Genomic DNA, 18,711 nt, shown 5'->3' on the forward strand with positions numbered 1-18,711 from the left:
TTAATGATTTGTGTGTGTTAACTATATGGCAGGCCTACTATGCAAATCAATCTAGGGGTTTCAAGGGGCTGAAGATAAATCTGAGCCTATCAAGATAATAGCAGTAAGACGTTATTGGGATAAAATCTCAGGCAGAGAACACCACCTGGTGGTTATAGGGAGGATTTGAGCTTTCTGCATTTGTAGTATTTTTCAGAATGTCTGAATGCTATAAAGAAATTACATTCTTATTTATAATAATGGTGAATTCAGATTTCTAAGAATAATTTTCTGCCATACGATTCTAGCATTGCTTCATTAAAACTGCTGTCAGGGGCGCCTGGGTGGCTCAGTCAGTTAAGCATCCGTCTTCAGCTCAGGTCATGATCTCATGATTTTTGAGTTCCAGCCATGATGGGCTCTGTGCTGACAGCTCAGAGCCTGGAGCCTGCTTCAGATTCTGTGTCTCCCTCTCTCTCTGACCCTTCCCCGCTTGCACTCTGTCTCTCTCTCTCAAAAATAAATAAACATTAAAAAAAAATTTTTTTTTTTTAACCCTGCTGTCAAAACCTGCAGACCAACCAAGTGATTGTGTCTGGCAGAATTGAAGTCTGGTGCCCTTGGTTCTTCCAAACACAGGCCCCATTTATCTCTGTAAAAAATCAGTGGGTGTCTTTTCACTCTTCAATGCAACCTCTAACTGGGATAGCGTGCTTATTTTATGTGGCAAATTTCTTCTAGTGGAATGACGGAGAAAGAAATATTAGTGACTTTCAGTAATTTTTTTGGCGGGTATCATATAAAAGCAAGTTGTTTCTTTCCTGTATAAAAATTATAAAGAGGAGTTTGATGATTTTCTAGAGTGATTATTAGGATGAGCAAAGTTGGCAAGTTCTTTTTATTAAAATTTATATCTGAGATTTCTTTTTTATTGCAATAAGCATCTTTATTATTTGACAGTCTTGAATTGAGATAATTGTGTAGTTGGGTAAAGTAGGGACATCAGCTCGAAGGGAAAGGATGCTATTAAGTTAATCAGGATGCATATTTTATAGGCCTGGTGGGGAAGGGAAGATAATAAAGTTTTAAATTTCAGGTTGAGACTTGGGCTGGCATGGCAAGTCTGTATCTTTTTTCCTAGTAGGAAAATTGAATCCAGCCCCCACCACCATTGAAAAGTTTCTTGAGAGAAGGTTATTCATGTAAGCTACTAAATAGAATGTGACATGAATTTGCACTTTTCCCCTGGGATATTTTTTATATAAGTAACAGTATAGTAACTCTGCATTCTAACAGTCATGTTCTCAGACACTGTACAAAGCCACTCCATACACAAATGCCCACATATTGTATAATTCCACTTACATAATATATCCAGAATTGGCAGATCTATAGAGACAGAAAGAGATTTGTGGTTGCCAGGGGTCTGGCGGGGGGGGGGGGGGGGCAGGGGGGAGGGGGGGCGGGAGGAGTTGAGAGGAAATGGGGAGTGCCTGTTAAGGAGTTTATTTCTTTTTGGGTAATTGAAATGCTTTGGAATTAAATAGTGGTGATGGTTGCACAACTGTGTGAATGTACTAAAAAAACACTGTACTGTACCCTTAAATTTAAACTAAACTTAAAAAAAAAGTGTCGATCCATGGAGAAGTGAACAAAATCAATAAAAAAAGGTGAATGTGGTAACAATTCTCTCATTTATGTTCTAGCAGAAATGCCTGATAATCTAAATATTCCAGCTTGGGCCTTGAATGTTGTTTTAATTTGTATTTTAATGCCCTGTTCTCGACCTTCACAGGGCCACGATGGGCCTCCTGGAACATTGGTGTATTCATCTGCATTCGATGTGCCGGAATCCACAGGAATCTGGGGGTGCACATATCCAGGGTAAAATCAGTTAACCTCGACCAGTGGACTCAAGAGCAGATTCAGGTACTTAAATAGCCCAACAGTATGTCAGCTGCTCTCATATTTCCATGTAAGAGCAGTTCCAGATGAATTTCAGTCAGACTGGGCACAAAGGTGAAAATAAAGGAAAATTTAGTTGTCAAACACGTATGTCAAGTTCTTATACCTTAATAGAGAAATTTGTAATCTTTATAGTTAAGATACAAGTTATTCTACTTATATTTTACTTTCTTCAAAACATAGTCTATGGTCTAGGATCCCATGGGTATATCCCCAAGGTATAAAGGGGATCTTTGGATTATTTTAGGAGACCCCTAGCATTTGCAGATCTAACATTTGTAGTTTTAGATAGTCACACACACACACACACACACACACACACCCACCCTCCAACTTCTAGACTTACAATATTTTATTGCTAAAATGTCTATGCAAATCTTGCTTGCTGTTAGGTTGGTGGGCTGGGGATGAGATACTTAAGTTAGTGAGACTAGATGGCTTAAGATCTGCACCGTGATATGGCTTCATTGTTGTCTATTTTCTTCCTGCTTTGAAACTTTTAAACGTAATTAAATTGTTTTTTTCTTTTTTGGGGGGTGGAGAGGGGGAGAAAGGATCTAAAGAAAACAGTTGCTAAAGTTGGCAATAGAAATAAGAGGTTATTCTTAACCAGAAAATGGCTTTAGAAATTAGACTGCTTTTATTGATTCAGTAAAAGTCTAAAAGATTAGTTATATTTTTCAGTTACACTTTATTTTATCTTATGGAGGAAATTACATGCCATAGAGGTATTTGGGAATTTGAAGATTTAAAAACTCTTGGGATTTGTCCCTCACAAGTGCTAAGGAATCTATTTCAAAGGCCTCATGGGAAACACATTTATTGGTAATAAAGCTGAATGGATTAATTAATAGTATAAACTCAGAATTGTAGTTATTGCCCAATTATTGCCTGCCTGATTCGGTACTGATTATTGCCTATCAAGTAGACATTTTGATTGGTAGTTAATGTGTCTTGGGCCCTCAAATGGGATCTTGAATTATTACTGAATTAAATGCATCTTGTCAGATGAATCTTTCAAGAAAAAGAACTCGGGGAGGGAGGTGGGAACGACAACCATGGGGGCAAATGGTTGGCAGTGGAGAGAATGGTGTTCTGGAAATCAGGTATGCACGTAGATCTTGGTTCTGCCATTGTTTGGTTGGTCCTTCAGTTGTAAAATGCTGCAGTTGGGTGAGTTTTCCAGTTCTTTTCTCATCTGACATTCCATGTGTCCCCATCTCTTTGATTGCAGTGCATGCAAGAGATGGGGAATGGAAAGGCAAACCGACTCTATGAAGCCTATCTTCCTGAGACTTTTCGGCGACCTCAAATAGACCCGTATCTTTTTTGGAGCAACTTAGAAGGCTGAGTGGTATTTTGGTGTTTGGGGAAAGTCACACAAGACTCAAGCCCCGTGATCTGACTGGGCCGTCTCCATGTGGTTTAGTCAAAGTCTTTCTTTCTTCTCTCCTGCCACCAACACATACAAAAAGCATATGTGTACTTTCTGATGTCGGAATGGTGCTGTCACATGGGGAAGATTCATTCAAGAATTAAGACTGCAGTAGTTCACTGAATTCTCCCAGAAAGTGACATCTCTGATAGTCTTGGCATCTCTGAAACTATTGTGTGCTGAAAAGAGTAGATTACTGTGCTGTATTGAATCAGTAAAACTACCATTCATTTGTAAATGCCTTTTCTGTGTCCTATGTGAAAGAATTAACTGTTACTGACTAGCTAATCAATAACCTTCTTCCCCTGTCAACAGGGGATAGCACCCTACTCACAACACCAAACCCCCTAAAGGCAGTACTTCTCAAATGTGGTTTGTAGACTGTCTCGCTAGAATTTTTCCTTTTGTTGGGTGCAGTAGGAACCTGTTAAAATGTAGATTTGGGGCCCTGCAAAAGATATGCAGCAGAATCTGGTAGTGGGGCACAAGAGTTAATAGCTTTAAGGGCACTCAGTTGCCTTTATTTAAGGCCTATTGACCTAAGCATTTTAAAATAGATAATTGACTGCTGTACCAGTATTCTAGAAGAGCCACAGGTTCCTCTGATGTCCATGTGAAGAATAATCCCATTTGCTGCTATCATTACCCTGAAGGAAAGTCATAGGAAATGGCAGTAACGGTGAAGGAGGCATTGTAAGGTTTTGGTCAGGGAAACTGCATGTGAAGAAACAGGAACCATATGGAGAAACCAGGCAGGAGGGAGAGGGGAGAACAACATTACACTGAATACAGATTGACCTATTGTAGTCATACTGTAGGAAAGATTTGTTTGACTTATCCTTAATAAGCTTTCTGCAGAGCTGTCGAGGGATTTATTCGAGATAAATATGAGAAGAAGAAATACATGGACCGAAGTTTGGACATCAATGCCTTTAGGGTTGGTTATCAAGCTTTGTTCATAATGAGTAGTGTGCTTATTAATCAGGCCAGGGAAGAATTTGAGAAGAGCCACTGAAATACTCCAAAGCCATTTTTAAAAAGTAGAAAAAAACCAATTATTGGGTCAAGACCATGAAATATGGAGCAGACTTCTGCATCAGGGACAGATAGGGCAAATCATTAGTGAGTTCTTTGCCTTGATCTGTATTTAGGTGTTAGTGATTCCTACTTCCAAATTGTTTCTTCAAATGGACATATTAGGCATACTAGATCAAACAATAATATGTGTAAACATGTGTGTGTATATATGCATTTTTTTCTGTAAATGACGTCAACAAAATTAATGAAATCACCAGAGTTTTTCTTCAGTTTGGCCAGCATGTATTTCCAGTGTGTTGATGGGCTAATTGCCAGTGGGACCCTGTTCCTGAGAAGGGTTTTAGGAGGAAACTTCTGGTTGCCAAGCTCGCTTTCCATCCTAGGCATGTGGTTAGAATCAAATACGATGTCTGACAGCTAGGGCAAGTATAATATACAAGAGGAAATACAGCATGGTTTCTGGAAGAAGAAGATAGGTCTGACTAATGACAGCTAAAGGAGAACCAATATAATTATTTAGACCTAAAAAAACTTTTGACAAGATTCTACAGTAAATTTGCTTAGGAATAATTGACTATTTCTTTGCAGAAGTATAGAGAAGAGAGTATGGGATTCTCCAGCTCTCGCACGCACGAGCCCTGTCTGTGTCTGTCTGCCTGTCTGTCTGTCTGTCTGTCTATCTATCTATCTATCTATCTATCTATCATCTATCTAGTTTTGCATTTTAATGGGGGATGTACTAGCCTGTGAAATCACATAAATTTTCACAGGGCTCTAAGTCCTTCCAGGCAATTTAAAGTCAAACTAATTGGAACATACTCCAGATTGATGTTTTGGGTTTGTGTGAAAAGGGCCATCAACTTGTAGGTGAGTTTCAATGTAGGCAGGGAAGTGCAAGGTAATACATTTAGTTGGGTAAAGATGATTCCTTCTGAACTCAGTGTGAGGGACTCTTACTTGTGGTCATCCAGAAAAGGAACCTGGAATTTATCCTAACTGTTTCAAGAAAGAATTAACCCAGTGTATAGCCACAGCTTGGATGGCATCATCAAAAAGAGTTTGGAACCAAAACACACACATCTCCTTTTATTTGTAGAAAACTATGGTCTGCTTAACTCTGTTAATTGTACCAAAAGATAAGAAATCATACAAGGTCAGAAGAGAGTATCTGAGACAATCCAGAAGATGGGGGAGGAGGGAAGAGTGGCCGTATGAAGATAGTGTTCATTCATAATTATGTTGCTGCTGTACTGTACCCATGTAAACAGCCCGTTTTAATCACGGAATGTTTTCACTTAGGAAGGAAATACCTCCTGTTTACCAAAAATCTCTTCCAAAAATTTTTTATTTGATGTACTTAGTTTTAAAAATATCCTTGTGAAGATTTATATGCCAAGAATTAATATTTGCTAAGTGAAGACAGTATCAAGTTGAAAAGAAAGTGGTTCTGTTAATTAAAGAGTATTATTTTTAAATGGACAGAGAAAGCATTTTTAACCTTGAGAAATTAAGTGTTCTGTATTAAAACATTGCACCATGTATGTGTGCATGTGTATGTATGGAACAGACATAGCCACACGTGTTCTTTTGTGATTAAAATATCATATTACAGATAATATGAAAATTGAAGTGGAACATCTATGCCTACTCTTATCTTTACCAATGATTGTCACCTTGGTGTGTTCCCTCCTTTTTCCTATGTAGTTACTTTCTGGAGGCCTAATTATAATAGTTATATAGATTGTCTACTATTTTCATTCAATTTAGCATATCATATGTTTTTATGTACTTATATAGTGTTCATAGCTTTTAATTGTTACATCCTTCAGTGAGTAACGAGCTCACAGTATATTTTACCATTTTCCTTCTGTGGAAGAGACAATATAGGAGACAAGAGAGATTGTTTAAATTTTCCTTCAGCATAGATAATTCTGGGGTGAACTTCTTGCTGCATAGAGTTATATTTCCATATTTTAGATTATTTTCTTAAGATATGTTACAAGATATGGTATTATCTAGGTTGAAGGGCTTCAGTATTTGTCTCTTCCTCCTTTTGCTAGTATACTTTCCAGAAGTTGTACTGTTTTATACTCTGTTCTCAGCGTCATGTAAGAGGGCTAGTTCATCCATATCAACATTAGGTATTACTGAGATCTTTCTCCTCTCAAAAAAGTATTTTAAACTTCATTTTTTGATCACAGGCAAGGCTGAACATTTTTTTAAATGTACTTCCTTTTATACGCCTGTCTTAAGTTTACTCTGTGGTTTGTTTTTTTTGTTTTTGTTTTTGTTTTTTTGCATTTAAATGTTAAAAATGTGACAACATTTATTTGCTGTTAAAAATGTGACTAATAACATTATAGTCTATGAAAGCATTATGAAACTGCCTCTGGAAGTAACAGAAACTGAGACATTCTGATCTTTTATTTTTGAAGTGCTTTTGGTTTCATTCAGGACACCCTAAAAAGGATACTTTAATCCTTTTGCTCTTTTTTTTTTTTTTGCCTTATTTCCTTGATTTTTGTTTCCCTAATCCTTAAGCTTGAAATTACAGTTTATTTCCTGACTTTTAAAAAAGGAGATAAAGACTGAGAAGACTTATGATTGAATTTAAAAATCCTTAAGCTTGAAATTACAGTTTATTTCCTGACTTTTAAAAAAGGAGATAAAGACTGGGAAGACTTATGATTGAATTTAAAAACACAAGGGAGAGAGTGCCTGGGTAGCTCAATTGTTTAAGCATCCGACTTTGGCTCAGTTCATGATCTCACAGTTCGTGGGTTTGAGCCCTGCGTCAGGCTCTATGCTGACAGCTTGGAGCCTGCTTCGGATTCTGTGTCCCCCTCTCTCTCTGTCCCTTCTCCACTTGTGTTCTGTTTCTCTCTAAAAAATAAATGAACATTAAAAAAAAATAAAATCACAAAGGATATATGTCAAGTAAGATGAACATGAACTTATTCACTGTTGTACCAAGGTGAGGCAGCTCCCCTCCAAGCATGAGCAAGTTAAACTTGAGTCACAAAGGGGCAGCAAACTGGTAAAACGTTTTTAACTTCTATAGATAGCCTAGACTCACAGTTCAGGAGTTACAAATGAGTTAGACAGAATGAGGAGGTACTTAATGGTATGTGAAAGATGTCTCTTACAGCACTAAGGCTAATGTGGAAGAGGCCAGCTCTCATGCCCCATATGAAGAAACCCCCAAGTTTGTCAGACTCTGCATCCGTTCAACAGGAATATTTTGTGTCCTTTTTGCACATTTGGAATTATAATTTTCAAACTATTAGTCACGTGTGTTCTTTGTCTTGTTTTGTTTAATCATTATAGAAAGAAAAAGATGACAAGTGGAAAAGAGGGAGTGAACCAGCTCCAGAGAAAAAAATGGAACCTGTTGTTTTTGAGAAAGTTAAAATGGTAAGTGGGAAAGTCTTTGCACTGGGTGGATGACCTCAGGTGTGGTTACATGTGGAGGGGAGGGCCTCTGGAGGGTGGCCTTCTGGTGGGTGGGGTGCGGTTGATAGCATACTGCACCACTCTTCCTGGGGCCCAAGGGTTCCACATTTACATTAGTTGCCTGCTGCCATTTCTGCTGCTTTCCCATTGTCTTCTTGCTGCCTCAGCTGCTCCGTGACTCTTCTCCTTGGGGCTGGTTGGGAGTTTGGGAACTGCATCTGCCCTTCTGAGCAGGAGGCACGTTCCATGCCGGAATGCCTAGGCTATGTGATACCTTCTGAGCAGATGCTACATTAATCCTTCTCTCTTTAGACCCTCTCTGCCTCATTTTCCTGTTGCAGTTAAGAACAGTCCAGAAGCCTGGCCGTACTAATCCATTGCACTCCTTCTTGTATTCTTGCTCTGTCATATTGAAGTAGACACCTTTCTTTTTTCACAGGACGTTGTGGCTGTAGTAGTAGATACTCTAATGTAAGAGCTTGGAATCTTGGGAGAGAGGACTTTTTACTATTTGCTTAAGGAAGAGTCTTTTATCATCACTCTGAGTCGCACTGCCTGCAGAACATAGTCATTAATGATATTGGCAGAGTGAATTAGGTAATCTTTAAACTGATCTCCCTTTTGGTATCAAAGGTTTTCTAATCACTGGGAGATTTGTTGGCTCTTGGCTCTTACACCATCAGACACCTTTGTTCTTGGCTTTTCCTGGGACCCAAACCTGCTGTTTTGGTTGGACCTCCTGGTCTGTGGTTGTCTTGGTTTCAGAAAGCCAAACAAGCACAGACGATATTTTTTTCACTTTAGGCTTGGTTCATGCACTCGTACTTCCTGACTTGATTCTTTCACCTGACACTTCCTGAGTTTTGTTTCTTTGGTAACCCTTTGAATAACAGCAGCCATACCACAAGAATACCTGTGGCTTTACAGTGAAGAGGGGGAAAAAAAGCATTTCAAAAACACCTACTTATTTCTTTCTTTAACATATTTTCACCTTAGCCACAGAAAAAAGAAGATCCACAGCTACCTCGGAAAAGCTCCCCGAAATCCTCAGCACCTGTCATGGATTTGTTGGGGCTTGGTAAGAGTCGGACTTTTCGGGGCGCCTGAGTGGCTCAGTCCGTTTAAGCATCTGACTTCGGCTCAGGCCATGATCTCGTGGTTTGTGGGTTCAAGCCCCACATGGGGCTCTGTGCTGGCAGTACAGAGCTCTCCCTCTCTCCACCCCTCCACCCCCCCTCCAGCCCAAGATTACTATACTACTCACACTTTCTTTCTCTCTCAAAATAAATAAATAAACTTTAAAAAAAAGTCAGACTTTTCCACTCCCATAATCTTAACAAATTATGATGAGTTCTCAGTCACCCTGGGAAGATAGGTGGAGATGGGATTCTTCAGTTTGTGTCTTCATCATTTAGATTGTTCTCTCGTGTTTTTCCTGTTGTTTTACGTCTGAGCAGTTGTTCTAAGAAGTGTTTACACTTTTCAGAATGACAGTATAGTGTCGTGGTTTAAGAGCATGGCCTTTGGAGTCAGAGGTCCATCTCTCCACTTGCTATCTATGTGACCCTGGGTAGTTTGCTTAACCTCTGAACAGTACTTTCCTAATCTGTGTCTGCAAAGATGATAAGAGTCTCTACTTCAAAAGTGCTGGAAGGATTAAATGAGATAGTGCCTCTCAAGCTCTTAGCCTCTTACCTGGCACATACTAATCATTCAGTAAAGGTCAGCAGGCTTCACTAAAGCAGCCCCTGTGAGCCATGCCCCAGCCCTCTCATTTTTCAGGTGCAGCCTGTTTCTGAGATGGCCTATTATTACCTGTGTTTATTTTTCTCCAAACCTTTGAAACCCTGAACTAGCAGTTCTGCCCCTTTCAGAAATAGAGTACTCTTTACCTTTCACAGATCTGATGGCTATACTTTAGTACATTTCTGCTGATTTAGGTTATTGGCTATTTAGGTTTATAATTTCTGTACCTTTCATTTTCATTTATCTCTGAAAAAGAGATAAAAGCTACACAGCTTTACCCCTCACATAGCTGGAAGGGAGCCAGCCAGCCCGTTTGCTGTGGTGCTAATATAGCCTTCAGGCCTGGGTTTCTGCTGCCCTGTGCCTGATAGCTGGGCTGCAGGCTTCTCCGGCATGCTCCTGGGAACATAGGGTGAGGTCTTTTTTGAGAGGTCCCATCCAAGCTGGGTGGTTTCAGAAGCCTAGATTTCCAGGGCCCTGATGGAGCATAGGCCTACTCTGTCTGCTTCGCGTCTAGAATAGAAGAAAGACATGGACTTAATGAGCAGTGCTACAGGTTAGCTTTCATCTCTCTTTCCAGATGCTCCTGTGTCCTGCTCCATTGCAAATAGTAAGACCAGCAATACTCTAGAGAAGGATTTAGATCTTTTGGCTTCTGTTCCATCCCCCTCTTCTTCAGTTTCCAGAAAGGTGAGTCACGTGGGCTCCTCCGAATTAAAGAGCATTTTGAAAAGGGTAATTTTGATAACTTGGTAATGGAGCCAAGTCATACTTCCTTGGTGGAATTGGACTTCGGTTTTCTTGATTTCTTGATTCTTCCCTTAATATTGTCATCTCTGTTACAGCCCAAGATTACTATTCATTCCATTTTGTCTCCTGCCCCAAAAGAGTGAGTCCTTTGAGTGGGCTTCTGTTGAAGGTGTGTCACCTTATAAAGGCTGCTACTTTAGGTCAGCTCCTCAGCGTGAGTTACTGCCAGAGAATTTGCAGGTTTGAAAGACTTGAAACTGTTAATGACCACCATCTGTGGAATGCCTGCTTAGGACCAGGCACAGTGCTAGGTGATCTTGTATATCAGCTTGCATATTTCTTTTATAATTTAAAATATTTACCACAACCCTACAAAACAGGTAGTTTATTGATGAGGAAACATGAATTCAGAAAGGTTATGTGACTAGCCTCTCATTATGCGACTAGTAAATGGCTGTGCTGGGACCTAAACTCCGTTCTCTGTGGCTGCATCATTTGTAGGTTGTTTTTATTTGTTTGTTTTTCACCAAATCTGTAGATTTGTTCTGTAGATCAAAGAATTGTACCAGAACTTAACTATCCGGTGTTTTCACATATTTGTATGGTAGGAATGTTAGGAAGCTATTCACTTGAGCCGTGAATTCTTATTGCAGATGTTAGAAGCGGCAGAGAGATGAGGGAGGTCCTTACCGAGACCCCTGTGAGGACCGTTCCAATTCTCCCCCTCCCCTCTTTGCCCTAAGGTTGTAGGTTCCATGCCAACTTCAGGGAGTGCTGGCTCTGTTCCTGAAAACCTGAACCTGTTTCCAGAGCCAGGGAGCAAATCAGAAGAAACAGGCAAGAAACAGCTCTCAAAAGACTCCATCCTTTCACTGTATGGATCCCAGACACCTCAAATGCCTGCCCAAGGTAGTTTTCATGGGGGTGGTGGCAAAATGCCAGATAGAGACAAGAGGACTTCTATGCAAGAATTATTTGTTGTAACAGAGAGCAATTGCTTTGGGGGCCAGGACGTTATACTACAAACAAACCCGAACCTGACATTTTTTTGTGAAGCTACGAAGTGTCAGCAGATGGGTAGTAATGTAACTCAGAGCCATACTCCTGTGGGGTCTGGTGTCACACTTGTGTGAAGTCTGACTCAAGGTCTGGACCTGGACCCTAAAAAGAAAGCGGCTAAGTCGGCAGCCCACTGGTAAGCTGTCGCAAGCCTTGTAGGGAATCTACTTTGCTATGTAAACGAACATTCTGAGTTGAGTAGAAATGCTACTGAGAAATTCTAGCTGGAAAGGAGTAGCCAGTGAGAATTTAGATTGACTTTGTGCACTTTCCTCTTAAACCGATCTGTGTGTGTGTTTTCTTGGCAGCAATGTTCATGGCTCCAGCTCAGATGGCGTATCCCACAGCCTACCCCAGCTTCCCTGGGGTCACACCTCCTAACAGCATAATGGGGAGCATGATGCCCCCTCCAGTAGGCATGGTAGCTCAGCCAGGAGCTTCTGGGATGGTTGCCCCCATGGCCATGCCTGCAGGCTATATGGGTGGCATGCAGGCTTCAATGATGGGTGTGCCAAATGGAATGATGACCACCCAGCAAGCTGGCTACATGGCAGGCATGGCAGCTGTGCCCCAGACAATGTATGGGGTTCAGCCAGCTCAGCAGCTGCAGTGGAACCTTACTCAGGTAAGCTACCCCATTTACTTGGGACGAGGGTTTTTGAGCCTTCCTCAAGGCCATCTCATTTTGTCTCTTCCTTATTCTTTGAACCCTTACAGTGTAGATGAGATAGATAATGCGGAGACCTTCTTAGGTTTGCCACGCCCTTTTCTTTTCCAGATCTGCCCAGTGGCAGATTTTCTGAGGAGTTCCGGGTTACTGTAAAATGAGGGCAACTGCCTAAGTCTAAATTTCTCCACACTTATATTAAAACAATAGCAGAAACAACCTATACAGATAAACAAGGAGTGCAAATAAAACCACTCATAACCCATGACTACCACATCCAGTAGACAGAATACTCCAAACTTCAAGTTACATGGTGGTGATCAACCAAATCCAGCAGAGCCGTCATCAGAGAGACTTGTGTGGAAAGACTAGAAGGTGCAGGGGGCTAGAGGTGACAGAACATAGATAAAATCATCCCCTAGAAAGAGAAAGACGTATCTCAATCAGGGGCACATTGAGAAGAGGTCTGAGACTTAGCAACTAGAACTCTGGTTACGTGGAGAATCGAAAATGAGGGGCTTGAAATATACAGGGTAATACATGGTAGCTCTGGAAAAGTATTGCTTCTAGGGTAATGGAGGTGACTTAGAAGGAAGAGGTGCTCTTTGGGGACCTGGTCGTGAAGGGAAAGTAACAAATGAGAAGTGGAAAGAAGGAATTACAAGATGAGAAGATAAACCATCCTCTCCCCCCCCATCCAAATAATCATTTCACTATAGTGACAGCAGAGGGCACTCTTGAACTAAGAACTCTAGCAAGCCTCCCCAAACCCTCACACCTGGCTGTAGTATTGCTGATTCAGAAGAACAAGGCACTACAAGATAAACAGAAGGTGGCAGGTGACATTTATACAGAACTCCTATGGGAAGAAACTAGAAAATGAAAATCAAAACATTTCAATAAATGAAAATTCTCCTCCCCAAAACCGCCATGAACAGAAGAAAACTGTTACACAAACCACCAACCTGAAGGAAATGCCCTTTAATACTGGAAGACAAAACAGCTTGAATCAGAAATTTAAAAGCTTAGAACCAAAATCGACAAAAAACTGGAAGTTGTGAAATGAAACTACTAAATTCAGGAAGTAAATTGAAAAAAGACAATTATCATAGAAATAAAGACTGAATTACAGGTTACCCAGAGGAGAATAGATTCAACTGAAAATACATTTGGCATTGAAGAAAGTCATGAAACAGGTAAGAGAATGGAAACTAAATATAGAAAGCAGGAAAATAAATCCAAGAGAAAGTGATACAGAAATTAAGCAAAGAAGGCCTAACATAAATATATTTGGAGACTGCCAAAGAAGAAAAACAATATAGTGGAGCAGAATTAATATATTTAAATCTGTAATACAAGAAAACTTCCTATAAATAAAAGACTTGAATACAATATTGAAAGAGCCTACTGTGTATGGAAAAGTTGATCCAGAATGGTCAACTCTAACATACATCTCAGTAAACTTTGAGACTTTATGGAACAAGAAAAATTCTCAGGGGTCCAACCCTCTCCTTACCACCACCCAACCCCCAAGATCTGCCATCTATAAAGCAACAGGAACAGACTTATAACAGCAACAGACAAAACAACAACAATGGGAGTAGGGTTTTCAAGGTACTCACGTACACATGAGACAGGTATTTTATAGCTAGACAAGCTATCATCCTTCAAGGATTGAAGCTATTAAAAAAAATCTTTAAAAAAATCTTAAAAATGTAAGAAGTCAAGACTTATAAGTCTTTCCTGAGGAGTATACCAGAAGACAAGCTTCATCCATTTAAGAGATGACTGAGGACATTTTGGCAGAAGGACCGATGGTGATTAAATATTTAATTGAGAATCTAAAATTAAGGTAATGATAAGGGTAGAAGAATATATATTGTATTCTGAACAAACAATGCAACTGAACATAATGGGAGGAGAAAGTGAGAAGGGGGAAGTAGAATAAACTGATTGTTAGGAAATAGGTGGAAGTCCAAGGGTGAAATAAGCTGACAAACCAAATGGTAGAAGCTTGAGTACAGACTAAAGCAAGCAAAAGAAAGTATTAGCATAAAGGTAACCACTAGAACAAAAATGAAACTTTATAAATGCCAAGCAAATATTTTAGAAGAAAATGGAATGCATAGACTATGAAGTACAGCAAATATAATAAACACAGCAAAAATGTAATGTGATAAAATTAAGACCAAACACATCAGTCATATCAATAGGTAGCTCTTCTATGAAAAGAAAAAGATGTTTAAATTGGCTCACAGAGCAATGGCTGATTTTACACTAGATACAAAGAAACCCAACTGAAACAAGAGTGATTCCAAGTCTGAAAGCAAAGAGATGGGCGAAGGAGTATCGGTGGAGCAGCGTGCGTGCATGTCCACACGTACGCATGCCCTTGCTATCTTTCTCAAGTTTAGGAGGCGATGTTTAACTGCTTTATAAAAACTGTCTTCGTGCTTTCCTTTTTCTGGAGTCTGGAATCATCTATATAGTATTGGTCTTTGGAGATGGGGTGGAATTTGGAATTCCCGTGTGCCACTGTGTGGGCCTTTTGCTTTTTTTGTGTGTACTAATTCTTTGATAGCTTTCTCTGTTCTATGAAAGTCAGCTGTGGAAAACTCTAGGTGCCTAGATTAGCCAGTGAACCTAGGGCTTCAAATTCATTTATCAAAGATTATACCAAGCAGTCTGTCTCATGACTTTTTAGTTTCCTGTTTCAGTAGTTATTTCTCCCTTGTCATTTCCTATTTTGTATGTTTGTGTTCTCCTTTCCCTTTGCCCTTGCTTTCAATTAGGTTAACTGGTGGTCTATTTTGTTAATTATATATATATTTTTTAAAACCCACAGGATTTTGTTTTATTTATTCCACAAGTTTTTGTTTGTTTGTTTTTGACTTCAATTTCTGGTTTATCTCTATTGTTTCCTTCTTATGCTGTCTTTTGATTCACTTTTGCTTTTCTTTTTCTAGCTTTCATAGGTGGGATTTTAATTTGCCTATTTTCAGTCCTTCATGTTTATTTGTATAAGTAATGAAGTGCTGTGAAACTGATTAGGACATGTCAAGAGGACATATGAGCCAACTTCCAGAGGCTCCCACTGTCCAAACGTGGGATAGTGTGAACATACAAAAGAGTCATACTGATGGATTATAACACTGAAGGGAAAACAAAAATCCATGAGTCCATAGTGATTCATTTTTTTTTTAACGTTTATTTATTTTTGGGACAGAGAGAGACAGAGCATGAACTGGGGAGGGGCAGAGAGAGAGGGAGACACAGAATCGGAAGCAGGCTCCAGGCTCTGAGCCATCAGCCCAGAGCCCGACGCGGGGCTCGAACTCACGGACCGTGAGATCGTGACCTGAGCTGAAGTCGGCCGCTCAACCGACTGAGCCACCCAGGCGCCCCTCATATTTTTAAATGGGTGTGGAAGAGAGAGGGAGGGAAAGCCTTATTTACAGTGCCTTAGATTTACAGTGCCTAGATGCCTTATGGCATCTAGTAATTGTAGAAAGAATAGGGTATTCACATATTCTCCAAGAAATACCCTTTAGATTACATACACATTACAGTGAAAAAAACCACAGTGGATACTACCCTAGCCAAGTGCTCAAACATCAGATTAGCAACAATGGGACAAATTAACATCATGTGCCTCCTGGTATCTTGTACTAAGAAGGACACAATATCACTTCTATAGAAATCTTGCCAAAAGTATTTAACTTGGATCCAATCATGAGAAAATGTAAGGTGAATCCAAATCAGAGGATTTACTGCAAAATAACGGCCTGGATTCCTAAAACGGTGTCAAGAAAGAAAAAGTGGTGGGGGAATTATTCTATATTAAAGGAGACAAGAGACATGAAAATGAACTGTAACATATATTATTGTATTCATATCAAATTTCTTGTATTGTGGTTCTAGGAAAGTGTTCTTTCTTATGAGATGCCTCCTAACTTACTAAGAGATGAAATGTTATGTTCTGTAATTTTCAATGCTCGTCAAAAATTCATATATATATATGTGTGTGTGTGTGTGTGTGTTATATATATATATATATATATATATATATATATATATATATGAAGATCCCACACAAGATATATCTATCTCAGAGAGAAAATATGGCAAGGTGTTAACAATTGTGAATTTAAGGAAGGATATATGGGTTTTGTTATATTCTTTCAGCTTTTCTATAAGCTTGAGGTTTTCTTTAAAAAATATTGGTGGGAGAAAAATAGAACTTCTCAAGAAAAACACTTGTACAGAAATGTGCCAGGCTTGGGAAATTTAAGGCATTTTTCTTGATAAGTAGTTTCTTCTGTTCACTTCCAGAGGCCAGTCTTTCAGTCTCATTCATAAAGAGGCCTCAGCCCCACCCAGACCTTATTCCACTGGTTCTTTTCACCCAGCAACTTCCCTTCTCACACACTGAAGACACGTTGGTCTTTTTTTCTTTCTTTCTTTCTTTTTTTTTTTTTTTTTTTTTTTTGCCTTCCTTTGTTCATTCTGAACAGTCCAGTTTCTCTTTCTTTTTCTCTGACACTGACAGTAATAACTCTGCTGGAGATAGGACAGGAGTGCTGGTCCGGGGCTCCTCTGTAACTCTCGGGGCCGGCAAGTTAACAATAGGCCCCTTCTTTTTAGGATGAAAGATTAGAAAGGAATAAAGAGAACAGCTTCTCACGATGCTTTTATGTTGACTAGCCCTAGGATTCCTTTCCTTCCCTGAGCACTCGTCTCTGTCAACATCTCCTTTCTGAAAAGTCCTTCATTTACGTGATCTGGAGCCCTCAAAATGATCTGTTAAGGTTCAGGGCAGATCTGTCCCATAACAGTTTCCCTTGTCTCATTGCCCCCTCCCCGCAGACAGAAGGACTCCTACCCTGTGTTTTTGCAGTAATTGGCTGCATGCCCACAGCCTGGTCTGAAAGTCTCCTCTCTCCCTTTCAGATGACCCAGCAGATGGCTGGGATGAACTTCTGTGGAGCCCATGGCATGCTGAGCTATGGACAGTCGATGAGCGGCGGAAATGGACAGGCAGCAAATCAGACTCTCAGCCCTCAGATGTGGAAATAAAAAACAAAACACCTGTATGGCTACCATTCTCCTCAGCCCTCTCTCCCCCACTTTTCCTCTTTCCCCAACTCCTCCCACCCCATCCCCCTTTCCTACCTCTCTGTTTGGTTTAGAAATTACTCAATCTGTCGTTTGGGGGTTGGCATTCTGCCCAGCCCAGCCACTTCCCGGACACGCAGGCCTCTCTGTTGCTTTATGACGAACATGTCCCCTCGCCATCCCGCCTTCCTCTGCAGCCTCAGCCCCAGTCCTCTCCTGGCACCAGCACCTTAGGAATTGTTGGCAGAAGGCACTTAAACTGTGGGAGAAAAGTGCACACCTTTGAGTACCTTTCCCGTGAGGTTAAACCTCCTATCAGACTCTCAGGAAGGTCTGTAGGTGTTGTCTTTTAGGCAAAGGGGAAGGTGTAGAGGTACTTCCGTATGTGTTGCTAAGCTATTTCTGCATGTTTAAATTTTTGGTTGAAGAGGGAGGCATCATGCTCCCATAATTTATGGGAAAGAAGAAGTACTGAAATCAAATTAAATACCCCTTGCGTCTTAGGTCAGGTTGGCCCTAGCCCTGAGCTGAGGCAAACACCCTGCTGTAGGGATGAGCAAAAATACTACTCTACTTTGCCTTGAATCGAAGCTTCAGGACTCGCCGCTTCAGTCAGCATTTATTAGCACCAAAGACTTTACGAAGGTCCCACACGAGAACACACACCCTGCCCCGCCTCCATGCTACCTGCAGTGGGATCTGGCTGTATGGCTGGAGGACCAGCCCCTCCAGCGGGAATGCAGAGCTTAATGTGTGTACTGCGTGTGTGTGTGTGTGTGTGTGTGTGTGTGTGTGTGTGTGCACGCGCGTGTGCGCGTGGATCCTCTCCCCATCTGCTCTGGGTGTTTTGTTTTGTTTTAGGTTTACACAGAGAGGAGTTAATTTATCAACAGCCTAAAACTGTTGCCACTTTTTCTTATAGTTTAAAAAAATTGCAGTCTCACAGATCGCTCTCTTCCTCCTCCCCCTTCTCTCCCAATCCGCCAGTCACTCTCTCATGCCTATGGTATCCCAGGCTGCTGTTTCCCCACCTTCTCCAGGTGTGTGAGGCAGAGAGCCTGGAGCTTTCCTCTCGGTCATTATTCACCCTACGTGAAAATTAAAACGAGAAAACTTTGCTTAAAAGATTTCACCTGTGGGAACCACAATTCCTGGTTGCCTTTCTCCTGTGTATGTGTAAATTCCTTAATAAATATTGCAGGGAAGGACCATTTGCTTGGCTCTTGCTGTGTATCACTCACGGAGAAAGGGGAGCCGCACCTAGGTTTTCTGCTTTCCAAGCGCAGTTCCCCCACTTCCTGGATTCTAAAAAAATTCTATACTGGGCATGCCCCAAGGACAGGGCCCAGGCTCCGGTGGTCAGAGAGGGGAGCTTTGTCCTTTGTCCAGTGGTGTCTGGAGGCGTGAGCTGAGGGAACCGTGCTTATCCGCTCCCGCTAGAGTCACAGAACACGGAACCCAGAAGTCCTTTACTCCCCAACAGATAGAGAAGCCGAGAGCCACC

General features: G+C 40.7%; 1 protein-coding gene across 2 annotated transcripts in view; it reads left to right on the top strand.

Moving 5' to 3' along the window:
- The window catches only part of SMAP2 (small ArfGAP2), a 54,380-nt gene extending 35,964 nt beyond the window's left edge, over positions 1–18,416 (top strand). For both annotated transcript variants that reach the window (XM_042996754.1, XM_042996753.1), the window contains exons 2-10: positions 1,775–1,908; positions 3,179–3,264; positions 4,238–4,316; positions 7,745–7,831; positions 8,867–8,948; positions 10,197–10,306; positions 11,110–11,275; positions 11,734–12,050; positions 17,043–18,416. In XM_042996754.1, coding sequence (XP_042852688.1) covers positions 3,182–3,264; positions 4,238–4,316; positions 7,745–7,831; positions 8,867–8,948; positions 10,197–10,306; positions 11,110–11,275; positions 11,734–12,050; positions 17,043–17,168 — 1,050 coding nt within the window. In that variant the 5' untranslated portion in view covers positions 1,775–1,908; positions 3,179–3,181 and the 3' untranslated portion in view covers positions 17,169–18,416. The remainder of the gene's footprint in view (positions 1–1,774; positions 1,909–3,178; positions 3,265–4,237; positions 4,317–7,744; positions 7,832–8,866; positions 8,949–10,196; positions 10,307–11,109; positions 11,276–11,733; positions 12,051–17,042) is intronic.
- The last annotated feature ends 295 nt before the right edge of the window (positions 18,417–18,711 follow it).

The sequence above is a fragment of the Panthera tigris genome, chromosome C1 (assembly GCF_018350195.1).
Source record: "Panthera tigris isolate Pti1 chromosome C1, P.tigris_Pti1_mat1.1, whole genome shotgun sequence".
NCBI lineage: Eukaryota > Metazoa > Chordata > Mammalia > Carnivora > Felidae > Panthera > Panthera tigris.